Raw genomic sequence first — 18,570 nt, 5'->3', positions numbered from 1 at the left:
CCCTGGGTAAGAATCTAAGACTTATTAATTTTTTAAAAATTTGAAGTAGCTGGGAATTTTTTTCAAAATCAGCTTTCCTCCTCTTATTCAATGAGTATTTTATTTTAGTTAGAAAAAATTTAACAGAGAGTCAAAAGACCAGGGTTTTATTATCACCTTAGCAACTACTAAACAGCCATATGAGACTGGACAAGCTATTAAATCTCTTTAGATTTTCTTATTTTTAGAATGGAAATGAATTTCAGCACTTTAAATAAATTTAATTCCTAAAACTGTCATTTTCTCTTTGGCTTTCTAAATGTTGACTCCATACAAATTTTCCCAACTTTTGAAATGATCTAAATTTCCACATATAGTCCGGATTCCAGATAATTCTTGGCTTAACTTAAAATGGCTTTAAGCTAGTCAGAATTAGCTATTTATTTATTTATTTATTTTTTATTTTATTTTTTAGTTTTCGGCAGACACAACATCTTTGTTTGTATGTGGTGCTGAGGATCGAACCCGGGCCGCACACATTCCAGGCGAGAGCGCTATGGTTTGAGCCACATCCCCAGCCCAGAATTAGCTATTTAAATAAACTTTACTAAGGACTATTATCTTTATGATTAATATATGTAATGTTAATGTTATTTTTAGCTTTTATTTAAGATTTCAGAAATCATTCCTATCGTCTCCCTTCATCTGAGTGCAATGCAATAGTAAACTATTACTAAACATTCAGTATAAGCTATATTGAAATACTTCCAATGAAGATATACGTGTATAATTCCAAGGCATTTCTTGAAGGTAAGTGAAGTCCAGAAATGATAATTTGCTACAATAGTAGACAGACATAGCCACATCACTGGTAAATTTATAACTTATTAATAAAATTTTAGTTCTCAAAGACTAAAACAACTCTTCAACAAATAAACACATTTGCTTATGTCACCTAAGTAATTTTAAAATTTTATGTATTGGTGATATTAGTAACTTTTTATAGACACATAAGTACCACTAGAGGCCACCAAATACTTTACTTTTTAAAATGACACATCTGCAAGTTATTCTTATGAGTTTAAAGGTACTTTAAGTTAGGCCAAATCGTAAAGAATGACAATAATATCCATAACTGGGAACACTGCACAAAAATAAACTCAGAAATATGTGGACATATTTTATATTAAATAGGACGTCTGTATCATTAAAGAATTTTATCAGACCAAGAATGGTGGGAGAGGGTTGGTAGAAACCTTCTAGTATAAAACTATCATTCTCTACATACTTCTGAAAATAGATTATCCTAGAAAGTGGATGCTCTGCTAAGAAGCTACTGCTTTGTATAAGTAAATTGTTTATATGTATACACACACACACACACACACACACACACCCCAATAGATACATAAAATCCCAGAGTTCTTTCGATGTTCTTTCTTCCATATTATAAAATCTTTCACATATAATGTTTTTAATACCTAAGGTTGGCTCCTATCCACAGCAATCAAGACTTCAAGTAAAAAGTCTTGTTGTCAAAATTATCCCACAGATCTGAAAATACCAAAAATTTGATTTGCAAAAGATGACCTGGCATCAGGCAAAACATTTAACACCTCGGAAAGCTTTGCATTCCTAGCTGAACAGTTGCTAGATTGCCCTCCTGTTCATTAAAGGTAAAAAGCAAAATACACAAGGTCCAAATGATGTTCTGAGAGTCCATAAACCCAAGGGAAACCTATAAGACCAAAATGAAGCTTCCTGCTAACTGACTTTCTACTTTCTCAGCATAGTGATATACTATTTTTAAGAGTTTTACTCCAAGCCAGTTGTGGTAGGACACACCTATAATCCCATGGGCTCAGGAGGCTGAGGCAGGAGGATGGTGAGTTCAAGGTCAGCTGCAGCAATTTAAGGAGGCCCTAAGAAACTCAGCAAGACCCTGTATCTAAATAAAATGTTTTTTAAAGGGCTGGGGATATGGCTTAGTAGTTAAAAACCCCTGGGTTCAATCCCCTGTACCTGCCCCCACCAAAAAGAGTTTTACTCCAGAGAAACTTTATTCAATCAGGTTTTAAAGGCTCTATTTAGAAAATCTTGGCCTAACAAAAGGTCACAAAAGTGTTCTACATTTTCTTTTAAAAGATTTAAAGTTTTGGCTTTTATAGATAGTCTATGATCCATTTCAAAATAATCTTTGTGTATAGTATAAGAAAGGGTCAAGGCTAATTTTTTTTCCAAGTGATATTTAGCTGTTCATCATCATTTGTGCTATCTTTTCCACAACTGAATTACTTTGGCAACTCAGTTGAAAATCAATTTGCCATATATGTATAGGCTTGCTTCTAAACTGTTCCTTGGATCTCCATATCTATCCTTAAGCCAATACCATATGGTCTGGATTATTAAGCTTTACAGTACATCTAAAAACCAGACAGTGAAACTTATTATACATAACATAAAACTTAATGTTGTGTATAGTTCAGTAATGTTAAGTATATTCACATTGTTGGACATCCAAACTCCAGCACTCTTTTCATCTTGCAAAACTGAAAATCTATGCCCATTAAACAACTTATTATTTCTTCCTTTTCCTATCCCCTGAAAATCTTCATTCTACTTTCTGTCTATATGAATTTAACTACTCTAAGTACCTCATGTACTCATGTCAGTGAAATTATACAGTAGTTGCATTTTTGTAACTGGCTTATTTTCCATAGCATAATGTCCTCAAGGTTCATCTATGTTGTACCATACGTTCAGAATTCCTTCCTTTTTAGGGCTGAATAATATTTCATTGTATGTATGTACCATACTTCATTTATCCATTCATTGATTTCTCTCCACCTTTTGACTACTGTGAACAATGTCACTTTGAACACATATGTACAAATATCTACATAAGTCCTTGTTTTCAGTTCTTTTAGATATTCCCAGTAGTGAAGTTGCTGAGCCAAATGGTAATTTTATTTTCAACTTTTTTTTGAAGAACTGCTGCACTATTTTCCATAGCATACTTCATTAGCACACACAGCCAGTAAATTCCAACAGTTTTAGGAGCTCTGTGCCAAGATATAGGAACAAAGACCAAAACAGTTGGATAGGATCCTAGGATCCTAATTTCCCCTTCATTGACACTTGTTATTTTCTGAGTTTTGATAATAGCTATACTAATGGACATGAGTTGGTATCTCTGTGTGGTTTTGATTTACATTTCCCTGATGAGTAGTTATAGCAGCATATTTTCACATACTTATTAGCCATTTGTATATCTCCATCTATGTCATCCTTTTCAACACTGATATATGTTTTGATGAATGGCTATAGCAGCACTAATTCAACCAGTCCCCTTCGGATGGACATTTATGTAGTTGCCAATCTTTTGCCACAAAGAGCCTTATACAAACATATGTATAAGTACTCGTACAAATCAATTTGCTCAGGATAGTTCCCATTTACACATGTTTTCCCAATTCTCTCCCTTTCATTCTCAAAAGCATTCTGATTTGAAATTATAATATATAGTTATTCCAGTTTACATTTAAGTACTGGAATACAAGTACAAGAAAAAAAGCAGTAAGAGAAATTAGGCAACAACTACCTTTGATTTAACCTTCTAGGCTATCTGTTCCAAAACTACCTTTGATTTAACCTTCTAGGCTATCTGTTCCAAAACTCACCCCACAATAGAAATCTAGTATTAGCAAAAGAGACCAAAATATGGATTAGCTTTGCCTGTGCCATATAAGCACAATACAGTTAGGTTATGGGAAATGCAGAGAAGAATAAACCAAGGCATGACTAGGAATCAAGTACAAATGACTGGCAGAATAGTGATACCACTATTTTCTAGAGAAAGTAAAACACACATACACACACACACACACAAAAGAAAAAAAACTAAAAACTAAGTCTTATGAATGATGGAAAATGAAAAGTAACTGGAACTGAAACTGGGAAAATATACAATATGATGAAGCCTGTGTAGTTTTCTCTAATACCAAATATATGGTTTTTCCAGCCCCAACCCCAGTTGTCTGAAAGCAACTGTGTATCCAATTCTGACACTACCCACTGTGAGAGAAGACAGACCTCAAGGGCTTAGGCCCAAAAGACTGCCCCCACTTTAGATATAGTCAGCCAATAATGGGGCACCTAGGATACCCATACTTCTGCCCATAAATTCAGGCGTTCCTATGACATCCTGCCTCTGATGCAATAATTTACTACAATGACTCACAGAACTCCAGAAAATACTTTACATACATTTACTCGTTTATTATAAAAGATACAACAGTCCAGTGGAAGAGATGTATAGGGCAATGTATGATGGGAAAAGAGGTGGTGCAGAGACTTCATGCACTTTCAGGGTATGCCACCTTTTCAGGACATCAATGTGTTCATCAACCTGAAGGTTCTATGAACCCTGTCCTTGGAGGAAGTGTGGGGGGGGGGGGATGTCCAAAAGTTTCATTAAATCCCTGTCTGTTGAAGACTAAACTCAATCTCTTTCTCTCCCCTACCTAGTGGGGCTAAAAGTTCCAACCTTCTAATCACATAGTTGCTTCCTCTGGTGACCAACCCCCATCCTGAAGCTCTCTATGTCCACTTGAACCATTAGTTACTTCATTAGCACACACAGCCAGTAAATTCCAACAGTTTAAGAAGCTCTGAGCCAGGATATAGGAACAAAGACCAAACATTTACTAATTATTATACCAAAAAGACTATTATTAGTGATGTCAAAAAAGAAAGTGGTCAAGAAAATTTATAATAATGGAAAGATCTTTTCTCTTTGCACTAAATCGGTTCTAGTCTTCTTCTAAGCACACTTCTAGGCTTTGTCTGCCAGCCTCCTACTACAGATAACTGTGGCCAAGTGACTGGCTTCTGATCAATGGACTATGGGTAGAAATGATTTACACCACCTCTAGGCATATCCTATAAAACCTACTTTTACCATCCTCCCTGTCTCCTACTCCTCTGTAAACTGAATGCTGGTACCCAAGATGACCCTGAGGATCACAGTGTGAAGATGGCAACCCCCGCTCCTAATCTGCCCTACTGCCACTAATTAACTTCCATGTAAGTAAGAGGAGGGTGTGGGGTGGGGTATGTTCAATCATGATAAAACAGTAAAATTTTCAAGTTTATCCACTCTAAAATGGCTAGTATCAACCAATTCAGAAAAAATTACTAAACTTCAACTCTGTGATTTCAGATTACAGAGGGCATAAACGATATATACTTGAGAGTAGTCCTCTGAAATGGAAGTGAAATGGATATGTGAGGTGAGAGTGGATGGCAAGAAATCATAACATTATAACTTATTAAAATACTAATAGACAATCACTTGATAGCATCCGTGTAGGAAAAAAATGTTATTATCAGAAAGCACTAAATTAACTTTGCTCAAGGTTTTTAAATTCCATTTTGTTTCTCCACACTAGTCTCTTAGAGAAATGGAGATAACAAAAAAAGGAACATTTGAAACATTTTATAATGAAGAATAACTAGGATAGTAGGTAACAAATACAAACAAGAGATTTTCTTAGAGGTTGGAGAAGTAGCTTAGCTGGTGGAGTGCTTGACTAGCATGTGTGAAGCCCTTGGTTCACTCCCCCATAACACACACACACACACACAATTAACAACTTAAGTGAGTATGGAAGAGTGTGAGATGCTTATCATAAAGATAGACTATTTTCTTCCTTGGAGATATTAAAAGGATTTACTATTTTAGATGTACCCTGTAGATTCCATCCAGGTTCCCTGCAATGTGGTTCTATTATTTCAAACAGATGACAACATGGAAGTGGAAAACAAAAATGTGAGCTACAACTATCACTTTCTAGCTTAAACTCCCTTTATACCCACTTGCTTTGTTGTAAACATGACTTTTAAAAATCCTTTTTGTAGTCCTTAGTATGTTTTTAAAACCACATTTTCATATTTTATACCAGTAGTGTTATGTTTTCAGCCTTTAAACCAGAAGTCCTTCCTACTAAACCCTGGACCATATTTAACACTGAATTCAACCCCTAGCCTCATACTCCAGCACACAGGATCTAGATGTTACCACCAGTATCTTTCATAGATACCTTCTATGATTTAAAAAAAAAAAAATTTAGTTGTAGATGGATACAATATCTTTTATTTATTTATTTGTTTGTTTGTTTGTTTATGTGGTGCTGAGGATCAAACCCAGGTCCTCACACATGTGAGGCAAGTGCTCTATACCACTGAGCCACAACCCCAGTCCCTTCTATAATTTTTTAAAGCTAGCTTCTTGTGTTTCTCAAATCTCTCTGGCTGGCATCTTTTTCATCTTTATTCTAAGTAATGACTTGTAAGCCAGTTTTTTTATATTTACCTACTGGAACTTGCATGTTTACCTATTATATTTCATCTTCTTAGATAAAGGGCACATAACTCCAAACTTTCAAAATCTTTGTAAATGTCAATTCTGTCATGCAATATGTTTACAACCTTTCATTCTCCTTTCACGCATATTTCTCCTCAGAAACAAAATTATCTTTCATCCTTTCTACACTCAGTTCCCTGACCAAACAGAATTTATATCTAGGTCAATGGATGACTACTATCCCATTTGTTATATTCATCTCATTCTAAACAGCTTAAAGAATTAAAGCATTACATGGTGCCTATGCTTATTTCTCCTATAGCATCTCATACTGAAGCAATATCTGCAGAATGATGAATACCAGTTTATTTCTCTCTTCTCCCTCAGCTATCTTATAGAAGACTGGATTCATACTAAAGACTTTCAAATCATTAATGTATATTTAAATAACTGAACTAATTACTTTTACCTCAAATCTGGAAATTCTGTTTATTTTTCTCAAGCTACAAAATGTATTTATCACAGTAGTTTAGTGTTCTAAGAAAATGAGATATGTTACTAATGCTGCAGTATAGTCGTTCAGTGAAGATTATGGCATATTTTCTGAATTATGAAATATTCACTTCTGAGACAGCATCCTAAAAAGGAGTTAGTGCCACAACAATACTGTTTTGCTGACATACAAGGCTTAGCCAATAAAAAACATTTGTTCCCATGATCATAAATAGATTGTTAGCCATAGAATGCTTCTGGAAAACAATTCTTTAATTTTCTTTGAAATACTGTCACTAAAATTAACTGCAACTTTATTTATATGACTGTCTGTGGTTTCTGTGTATACCTAAAAAACACAAGAAAAAGACAAAAATATCCTAGAATTGGTAAAGTAGTCATTATGTTTGGTTTAGCTTATTTTCATATTTTTATTTTTAAAATCTGTCCAAATTGAAGTTCACCATTTCTAAATAGAAGGCAATTTCTTTATGTAAAAACGGAAAGAATAAATTCTGCATCCTCTAAATTAAGCTTGAGATTTGATTTATTATGAATGAATGCCTAAAGTCCTTTTTCACAAATTATAAAGTTTAATCTTCAGGATGAACATATAATCTTTCATTTAGAATTTAAGGATATCAAATATATGCTGCCTGGGAACACGAGGTGGCAACAGAAAATAATTTCCATAAAATATTATACTCTGAACCCATATTTGTCCTCAGATAAAATAAACAGGTAAAGTTGATCTGTACTTAGTAATGCAGTGCTATGGTTTGAATATAATTTGGGTGTCCCCCAAGGGTTCATTGTGAATGAAGCTTTAGTCTACAGGGTACTGCTTTTGGGAGGTGATGGAACCTTTAAGAGGTGGGTCATGATGGGAGGTTCTTAAATCGCTGGGGCATGAGGATTTCTCATGTAAGCCCTTAGTACTTCTCATGAGAGGGTTGTTATGAGAAGAACAACACTGACCCCTCTCATTCTCTCTGATCCTGGTTGAAGTTGTAATGGGTTGCTTCTGCAAGCACTCCTCCCATGGCTATATGTGCCATGAAGTGATATAATCAAGAGGCAGCCCTTACCACAGACCCTGTGCTATACTGTTTGGAGTTTAAACCTCCAAAACTGTGAACTAAATAAAATTTCTTTTCTTCATAAGTAGCCTGTGTCATGCATTTTTTATAGTGATGAAAACTTGACTACAGAATCAGAATTCTCTTAACATTTTTCAATCTCAGTTCTTACAAATTACAGAACTCTGTTTTCAGGGTAAAAGTTTCTGCTTTTACACTAAAATGCAAATGCTTACATAGTTTAATGTGTAACTCCAAGAATATTCCCACATCTTGGCTAAAACTAAGAGTCAGAAGATCTGGGTTTGAATACTAGCTCTGCTGCATTCTACCTGTTAGACTTTGCTGAAAGTATTTAAACTTTCTAAGCCTCAGTGTACTTATTTGCAAATTAACATAATGTTATCATTTATCTAATTTATGTTAGTATATCATAGTCTATCAATGCTATACAACTGTTAGTTATTAACCTTAATGCTACATGCTAAAAGTCAATCCATCTTGTAAAGGATATGTTTTTTTTTCTGTATGTCTTCAGAAAAGGGTCACTATTACCCTAGAATCAACAAACCATTTAGGGACTAAACCAGATCAATTAAGACTAAACTTTTACTACGTCTGCCTTTGGTTCTTGAAGTTTAAAAAGTTACTCAGGATCACATAGTATACCACAGTTGTTTAACTTATTGTTATTCATATGCAAAAATTACACCTAATATCAAAGAATAGTATAACATTATAAATGAAAAGACAAAAACAAAAAAAAACTATTAGATGCAAATAAAATAGCTTTAATAGATGCAAAATAAATCTATTTTGCATCAACAGACATAAATAGTCAGAACTGCCAATAGATGAATGAATAAAGAAACTGTGGCATATATACACATACACACAAAGACACACACACATGCACACACAAACACACACACAATGGAATATTATTCGGCCTTAAAGAAGAATGAAATTATGGCATTTACAGGTAAATGGATGGAGTTGAAGAATATCATGCTAAACAAAGAAAGCCAATCCCAAAAAACCAAAGGCCAAATGTTTTCTCTGATTAGTGGATGCTGATTCATAATTGGGGTGGGGAGGATGGAGGAACTTTGGATTGAGCAAAGTGGAGGGGAGGGAAAGGAGGGGGTTTATGGGGGGGGGGGGAATATGGTAGAATGAGATGGACATTATTACCCTATGTGCAGGTATGATTACACAAATGGTATGACTCTACATCATGTACAGCCAGAGAAGTTGTACTCCATTTGTATAAAAAATAAAATTAATTTTTAAAAAAGAATCAGAATTGCTATCAATGAAGAAAAACTGTGGGGAATAGGAACATTTTCAACATAATCCAACAAATCACTTATCATTTAAGTATTAATCTGGCCCCCCAATTTTTTAAATGGTATACTAAGAATCAGTCAAAAAGTCATCTAGATGAGAAAAAATTCTATCTACCTCTTGACATCTCGATTTCACTAATCCAGCAGCACACAACTCCACCCCATTATTGGACAGACACTTGTAGCATTTGAACATGCCAGTATCTGTCATACAAAATAAAAATAAAAAATATCCATTTACTAAGTAGTAAAATCAATATATGTTTCTCCCTTGCCTCAGAGGTATCACAAACATCTATTTCCTTGACTCTCAAAACATAAAAAGTATCCTTTCTCAGTCCTAGCTGTAGAGCTATGATAATTTGTTTCTACCCCCATAAAGTCTGTTCTTGAAACTTATGAAACTGGTTCATTGTTCATACAGTCAAATTGATATACCTCTTTAGTCCTCCACATTTTGATGTAAAGGAACTCAAAAAACTTTCCAACATGTCCCCAGCCCCAAATTTACCTTTTCAGTCAGCACTAAAAGGGTTAGCTAAAACAAGGTTTAAAAGCTATTATAATAAAAATGCCTGCTTATTTACATGGTAAGGCCAATTACTGGTATGTGAAAGCATGTGGGGGAGAAAAGAAAGGAATGCAAAGGGCTCTCCAAACAGTCACTTTTCCTTGGGTCCTTACATTCCTTCCCTATTTTTAATGCAAAAATTCAGGATTTACCCTCTCTGTGGGCCTACAAACCCACAGCCTTCTTTACATGACTGGGTTATAACCATCAAAACTAAGTGTTCAGCAATATATTTTTCATCCTCAGTAAAGCAGAATGGCACAGTCATCAGCTAGAAAGAGCAAATTTATAATTTTCAACATCAATTTTATTCCTCATAGACCTTTCTGATACAAGTTAACAAAAGAATGAACAATTCTTCCTCTGAGTGAGGTGGCAAGAGATGAAGAAGAGTCATAACATTTGCCCCATTTATTAAGCACTTGTTCTATGAATTGTATATGCATCTTTTCCACTTTATCTTTACAACAACCCTATGAGTTATCATTTTACAGATGAAGACTCTGCTATTTAAAGAAGTTAATTAACTTGTCAAAAGTCCATACAATGCAACTGGGATTTCAACCCAGGCAATCTGCTCTGCAGCCTGCACTTCTATCACATTATACCGAATATTCTTTCAACAGAAACTTCTTGAATGTGTGTGTGTACATAAACAAAATATTAATAATCTTCTCCTCCCCCTCTTCTCTTTTTCTTGAATGGAACCAAACTTGTGTAGAACCAAACTTTAAAGTCATCTTACAAAGTCTTTTTAGTCCCTTGTTTTACCACCTTGGATCTGCCACCAGATAAAATGACCTGGCTATCATAAACTATATTCAACCACTGAGTTCCTTTAAAATGTCTAATTGTTCCTCCCCCAAAGTCAGTTGAATTGCACTATTAATAAAGTAACCTACAAACACTGTAGCTAAAAATAAAAGAATTTAGATTTATGATTTCAAGACCAAACTCAAACCATGGCTGGTCACCATTAAACAAACTTTTGGTTTCTTTTTGTCTGTTTTTTTATTTTGTTGATCACTAAAACACTAACCAGGAAATTTCAGGAAAAATAATAAAATAAATTTTGTCTAGTGATAAATAATCCCTGAAACTACTTAGGCTAAGATTTTTACTAAGGAATCAGAGGGATTTTTCTGTTCCTGAGCAATAAAGATCATCAATTTCACTTGTAATGTTAGGGATAAATTTAAGTAGGAAAAAAGAATAGCATAACAGGCATTCCAGAATCAATATATTTAAAGGGGATTATATTTACAGATCTTGGAGGGAAGAAAATTATTTCTAAGACTACATTGCAGATAAATCATCAAATTATTTAATAAGAAATATAATAATGTAAACAGAAAAAGAAAAATATAATTATAAAAGTATAATAATACAACATCAACTTACCAATTCAATTCCCTGTGGAAAAGGTGTATCATCCCAGTCCTTCTGCGGAAATCTCTGGATTATTTTCCCCAGACCTTCTCCTGAGCCTGTAAATAAAATCAAAGTTAGCTGGGTATGATAAGCACATGCCTAAAATCCCACCTACTCGGGAGACTGATGCAGAAGAATAACAAGTTCGAGGCCATCCTGGGCCTGTATCAAAATTAAAAAATGAAAAGCACTAGGGAATGTAGCTCAGTGGTACACTACTTGCCTAGCATATGCAAGGCTCTGGATTCAATCCCCAGTACCAATGGGGGGGAAAAATCAGTTACAAGGTACTAAAAAACTGAAGATTCATTAAACTATTCTCATTTCTAAATTAACATTTGAAAAATTGATATATCAATTAAACATTTTTAAGTTTTAAAGGACATAAAAGTAGTATTTTCAAAACACAATACTGAAAGAACAGGCAATCCCCCATCCTACAGACTGCCAAAGATTGACACATATGAAAAGTTAAGAAAAACAGACAGAGGTACTGGAAATCTATCACATCATGAGAATAACTGTTCTCTGTGCCCCAATAATGAAATAACTTCAGTATACCAACCTGAAATTTAAGGAGTGCTTTTCTGTGGAAACAGAGTAATTTTAAACAATAAATGATATGGTACTGTTGGTGCTAAGCGTCAGTTAGGGTTTGTAAGAACTATTAAGGCTTAAATACAGTTTTTTAGGCTGCGCTGGAACCTTGACCATGTCTATGCAGAGTTCCTTAACATTAGATTATTGACATTTGGGCTGGATAATTTTTTGGTGTGTATGGGGTAGGGGAGAGAGTACTATCTTGTATATTACGGTATGTGGCATTCCCAGCTTCAACTCACTACATGCTAGCAGCACCCTACCACCACCAACAAGTTGTTACAACCAAGAATGTCTCCAGACATTGCCAAATGTCTCCAGGGTTGAAAACCACAGGTTTTTATAACTATTGTTATAAAGTTAGCCTATGACATCAAAGACTGAATCAACTTATTATTGAACTTTGGGGATATAATCTTGTGAGTAATTTGGGGATGAAAAGTACATGTCAGATCTAAATTGTTTTTTACTGTACTTTCTGTGTGTGTGTGTGGTTCATGGGGATCAAACCCAGGGTCTTTCCATCGTGCTAGGCAAGCTTGCTACCATTGAGATTACACCCTTTGCTACATATTTCAGCCCTTTGCTATATGCTTCATAGATTTACATATCTACATGTTGTCCAGCTTACTCTAAGATGAAAGCAACAATATTCTGATTATTTCCACATCTAATTTAGGGAAGCCTTAAAAACTGCGTATATTTATTAATACACTTTTTGAAAAATCATCCCAATGAATTCAACTTTTTCCTCGCATCTGCAGTAAACATTTTATTTGATAACTATCTTATGGGCAGTACGAGTTATATGTAGAATTCTGAGAAGATAACATTTACAATGAAGAGCAAGCCATGGTGAAGCAAAACTGTTCTACATTCATATTTCTTCTTTATGCCCACAGGTAAAGTATCACATCAATCAAGAGGGGCTATGGAAGTACTTCCTATCTGTATCACATATTAAATGTGGCATTCTGACAGCAAGAGGAAAAGTACATAATAGGAAAAGGATCCTCTGAAGGAGAAACTAGGAAAACCACCCCTATTACAATAGCCTCAAAAACAAAAAAAAAACAAAAAAAAAAACTTGGGAATAAACATAATGAAAGAGGTGAAAGACCTCTACAAGGAAAACTACAGAATGCTGAAGAAAGAAATTATTTTTTTATTTTTTATTTTTTTAGTTATACATGGACACAATATCTTTATTTTGTTTACTTATTTTTATGTGGTGCTGAGGATCAAACCCAGGGTCTCTCACATGCGAGGCAAGCACTCTACCACTGAGCCAAAACCCAGCCCCTGCAGAAAGAAATTAAAGAAGACCTTTTAAGATGGAAAGATCTTCCTTGTTCTTGGAACTGTAGAATTAATATTGTCAAAATGACCATACTACCAAAAGCACTATACAGATTTAATGCAATTCTAATCAAAATCCCAATGACATTCCTCATAGAAACAGAAAAAGCAGTCATGCAATTCATCTGGAAAAATAAGAGACCCAGAAAAGCTAAAGCAACCCTTAGCAAGAAGAGTGAAGCAGATGGCATCACGATACCAGACCTTAAACTATACTACCGAGCAATAGTAACAAAAACAGCATGGTCAAGGATAGTGGAAGGAGACGGTCATCATTATACAAAATTCATGTATGAAGATGTGAATTTGGTGTCAACATACCATATATTCAAACAGATTTGATAAATTGTGGTATAAAGGTGTATTAAGAATTGTAATGCAAAAAAATTATGAATGTAATGCACTCCACTATTGTCATGTAAGAAATAATTTTAAAAATCAAATAAAATAAAAATAAATAATTTTTTTAAAGCAGCGTGGTATTGGCACCAAAATAGACTTGTAGACCAATGGTACAGAATAGAGGACACAGAGACTAACCCAGATGATTACAGTTATCTTATATTTGACAAAGGCACCTAAAACGTACATTGGAGAAAAGATAGCCTCTTCAATAAATGGTGCTGGGAAAACTGGAGACCCACATGAAACAAAATGAAATTAAACCTATATCTCTCCATGCACAAAACTCAACTCAATGTGAATCAAGGACCTAGGAATTAAACCAAAGACACTGTGTCTATTAGAAGAAAAAGTAGGCCCAAATCTCCATCATGTCGGTTTAGGTCCCAACTTTCTTAATAAAACTCCTGTAGCGCAAGAATTAAAACCAAGAATCAATAAATGGGAAGGATTCAAAATAAAAAGGTTCTTTTCAACAAAAGAAACAATCAGTGAGAGAGCCTACAAAATGGAAGCAAATCTTTACCATAAGCAAATTGGATAGAGCACTAATCTCTAGGATATATAAAGCACTCAAAAACCTTAACACCAAAAAAACCCAATAACTAAATCAACAAATGGGCCGGGGAACTGAACAGACACTTCTCGGAAGAGGACATACAATCAATCAACAAACATATGAAAAAATGTTCAACATCTCTAGCAATTAGAGAAATGAAAATCAAAACTACTCTAAGATTTCAGCTCACTCCAGTCAGAATGGCAGCTATTAAGAATACAAACAACAATAAGCGTAGGCAAGAATGTGGGGAAAAGGCACATTCACACATTGCTGGTGGAATTGCAAATTGGTACAGCCAATCCGGAAAGCAGTGTGGAGATTCCTTGGAAAACTTGGAATGGAACCACCATTCGACCCAGCTATTCCACTCCTCAGTTTATACCCAAAGGACTTAAAAACAGCATACTATAGGGACATAGCCATATCAATGTATAGCAGCACAATTCACAATAGCTAAATTGTGGAACCAACCTAGATGCCCTTCAGTAGATGAATGGAAAGGGTAACTTTGGTATATATATATACAATGGAACATTACTCAGCATTAAAAGAGAATAAAGGGGATGGGGATGTGGCTCAAGTGGTAGCGTGCTTGCCTGGCATGTGAGGGGCACTGGGTTCGATCCTAAGCACCACATAAAAATAAAATAAAAAGATGTGTCCACCGAAAACTAAAAAATAAATAATAAAAAATTCCCTCCCTCCCTCCCTCCCTCCCTCTCTCTAAAAAGAGAGAGAGAGAGAGAGAGAGAGAGAGAGAAAATAAAATCATGGCATTTGAAGGTAAATGGATAAAGTTGGAGAACATAATGCTAAGTGAAGCAAGCCAATCCCAAAAAAACAAAAACCGAATGTTTTCTTTTATATGAGGACGCAGACGTATAATGGCAATTGTGGGGAAGAATGGGAGGAATGAAGGAACTTTAGATAGGGAAAAGAGGGAGAAATGATGGTGGAATGATTTAGACATCATTACCCTAAATACATGTTTGAAGACACAAATGGTGTGAAAATACTTTGTGTACAATCAGTGTCTTGAAAAATTGTGCTCTATATGTATAATATGAAATTAATTGTATTCTGCCATCATGTATAACAAATCAGAATTTTTTAATGTCATATTATTTTCTCTTATATGTGGAAGCTAGAAAAGGAAAAGAAAAAGAAAGGTGGTGCAGGAGGATCTCATGAAAATTGAAGGGAGATCAGTAGAGTAAGAGAAAAGACAAGGGAGAGGGAAGGATGGGAGGGAAAAGGGAAATAACAGAGAATGATATCAGCCAAGTTATATTGTTTTACTGTATGCACAAATATGTGACAATAAACCTTACCATTATGTACAACTATACTACATCAATAAAAAATATAGAAAAATAACTAAATAAATAAAAAGGAGAAGCCTAAAAAAAGCACATAGACAAAATATATGACCAATATCACACTTAATGGAGAAAGACTGAAGGCTTTCTCACTAAGATTCAGAAAAGGGATGTAAACTATCATTTTTATTTGACATTGCACTTGCTGTCCTAACCTGTGCAATAAAGACAGACATCACAGACACATAGATATGAAAAGCAAAAGTAACATTCCTTATTCACAATTTTTTTTAGAAATCCCTATGAAATAATTTTAAAACCTAGAATAAATGAGTTTAAGGTCTCAGAGGGTCAACATTAAAATTTGATTGTATTTCTATTACTAGCAATAAGCAATTGAAAATGTAAAATACCAACTTAACTCAAAATGGATCAAGGACCTAGGAATTAAACCAGAGACTCTGCATCTAATAGAAGAAAAAGTAGGCCCTAATCTTCATCATATGGGATTAGGCCCCAACTTCCTTAATAAGACTCCTATAGCACAAGAATTAAAAACAAAATTCAATAAATGGATTGGATTCAAACTAAAAAGTGTTTTCTCAGCAAAAGAAACAATCTGTGAGGTGAACAGAGAGCCTACATCCTGGAAGCAAATTTTTACCCCCTACACATCAGATAGAGCACTAATCTCTAGGGTATATAAAGAACTCAAAAAGCTAAGCACCGAAAAAACAAATAACCCAATCAACAAATGGGCCAAGGACCTGAACAGAACTTCTCAGAAGAGGATATACAATCAATCAACAAATATATGAAAAAATGTTCATCATCTCTAGCAATCAGAGAAATGCAAATCAAAACTACTCTAAGATATCATCTCACTCCAGTTAGAATGGAAGCTATTATGAAGACAAACAACAACAGTGTTGGCAAGGATGGTGGGGGAAGGTACACTCATACATTGCTGGTGGGACTGCAAATTGGTACAGTCAATCTGGAAAGCAGTATGGAGATTCCTTGGAAATCTGGGAATGGAACCACCATTTGACCCAGCTATTCCTCTTCTCGGACTACACCCAAAAGACTTAAAAACATCATACTACAGGGACACAGCCACATCAATGTTTATAGCAGCACAATTCACAATAGCTAAACTGTGTAGCCAACCTGGATGTCCTTCAGTGGATGAATGGATAAAAAAAAAAAAAAAAAAATGTGGCATATATACACAATGAAATTTTACTCAGCATTAAAAAAACCAAAATCATGGCATCTGCAGGTAAATGGATGGCGCTGGAGAAGATAATGCTAAGTGAAGTTGGCCAAACCCCAAAAAACAAATGCCAAATGTTTTCTGTGATATAAGGGGGGGTGACTCATAGTGGGGGAGGGAGGGAGAGCATGGGAGGATTAGATTAATTCTAGATAGGGAAGAGGTTGGGAGGGAAAGGGAGAGGGAGAGGGAAGGGGATTAGCAAGAATGGTAGAATGTGATGGTCATCATTATACAAAGTACATGTATGAAGACTTGAATTGGGTGTCAACATACCTTATATACAAACAGATATAAAAAATTATGGTATATATGTGTATTAAGAATTGTAATGCGGGCTGGGGATGTGGCTCAAGCGGTAGTGCCCTCGCCTGGCATGCATGCAGCCCGGGTTCGATCCTCAGCACCACGTACAAACAAAGATGTTGTGTCAGCCGAAAACAAAAATAAATAAATAAATATGTTTTAAAAAAAGAACTGTAATGCAAAAAAATTACATGTATAATGGCATAAATTGGCGTGAACATACTTTATATACAGAAATACAAAATTGTGCTCTGTATCTGTAATAAGAATTGTAATGCATTCCACTGTTGTCATGTATTTAAAAAAATAACAATAAAATTTTAAAAAAAAATACCCAATAAATTTTGGGTCACTCTTACTCAAAGTTGAAAAAAAGAAAATGTAAAATACCATATGCAACAGATCATAAGTCATAAACTATTTAGGTTGAAATTTCATTAAATATATATATACCATACCTATATATGAAATAGTGGCTGTCAAAAATCAAAGAAGTTATAAGTATATTGAGAAAGCACACACAATGAATTGAAGACTCAATACAGTAAAGATAACAATTTTTTCAAAATGATATAGAAATTCAATGTAATCCTAATCAAAATTTCAGTAGGTGGCAGAGTGCTGAAGTGGTAGAACACTTGCCTTGCCTACACAAGGCCCTATTTTCCAACCACAAGCACCAAAAAGCAAACAAAACAGCAGAATTAATTTTAGAATTAGAAGTTAATTAAACATTTATGAGTTAAAAAGATTTAAACCAAAGGGATCTGAAAAATATCAACCAAGCTAGAGGATTTCCCCTATCTAATTTCAAGACTTACAATAAAGTCAGTATAATTAAGACAATATGGTACTGATGGAGAACAGATTTTTAAAACATACATTAAAAAATTCCAGAAAAAGACCTAAACATAATATATGTGGCTAATATATGTTCAACAAATATGCCAGGGTCATACAATAGGAAAAAACAAATACTTTCAACAAATGGTGCTCAAACAATTGAATAGCTTGCAAAAAGAAAGAAAAAAGATACATAACTCACATAATATATAGAAATTAACGAAAAATAAAGACAGGGCTGGAGCTATAACTCAGTTGGTAGAGTGTTTGCCTAGCATGTCTGAGACACTGGGTTTGATCCTCAATACCACATAAAAATAAAGGTATTGTGTCCATCTACTATAAAAATTTTTTAAATAAATAAATGACAGTTATATGTAAAACATAAAAAGTTTACACACTTGGGAGGCTAACATCAGAGAATTACTTCAACCCAGGAATTTGAGACCAGCCGGGGCAATAATGGGAAGCCTTGTTTCAAAAATAAAAACACAACAAAACAAAAAAGAGAAGAAGAGTCAACCGATTTTCCAGTGGCCAAAATTAGGACAATGTAAGTAATAAAACAATATCTACTGGGATTATAATAAGTATAAAATAAACACAAACCCATAACAGATATAAATAGAATAAACAAA

General features: G+C 34.5%; 1 protein-coding gene across 2 annotated transcripts in view; it reads right to left on the bottom strand.

Moving 5' to 3' along the window:
• The window catches only part of Sbf2 (SET binding factor 2), a 426,994-nt gene that overhangs the window by 344,072 nt on the left and 64,352 nt on the right, over positions 1–18,570 (bottom strand). For both annotated transcript variants that reach the window (XM_046438075.1, XM_046438076.1), the window contains exon 2: positions 11,236–11,321. In XM_046438075.1, coding sequence (XP_046294031.1) covers positions 11,236–11,321 — 86 coding nt within the window. The remainder of the gene's footprint in view (positions 1–11,235; positions 11,322–18,570) is intronic.

The sequence above is a fragment of the Marmota monax genome, unplaced genomic scaffold (genome assembly GCF_021218885.2).
Source record: "Marmota monax isolate L192 unplaced genomic scaffold, Marmota_monax_Labrador192_F-V1.1 WCK01_AAM20220418_F8-fsc00061, whole genome shotgun sequence".
In the NCBI taxonomy this organism is placed as follows: domain Eukaryota; kingdom Metazoa; phylum Chordata; class Mammalia; order Rodentia; family Sciuridae; genus Marmota; species Marmota monax.
The sequence above is the reverse complement of the archived record's forward strand: the minus strand, read 5'-3'. Positions and strand labels throughout refer to the sequence as shown.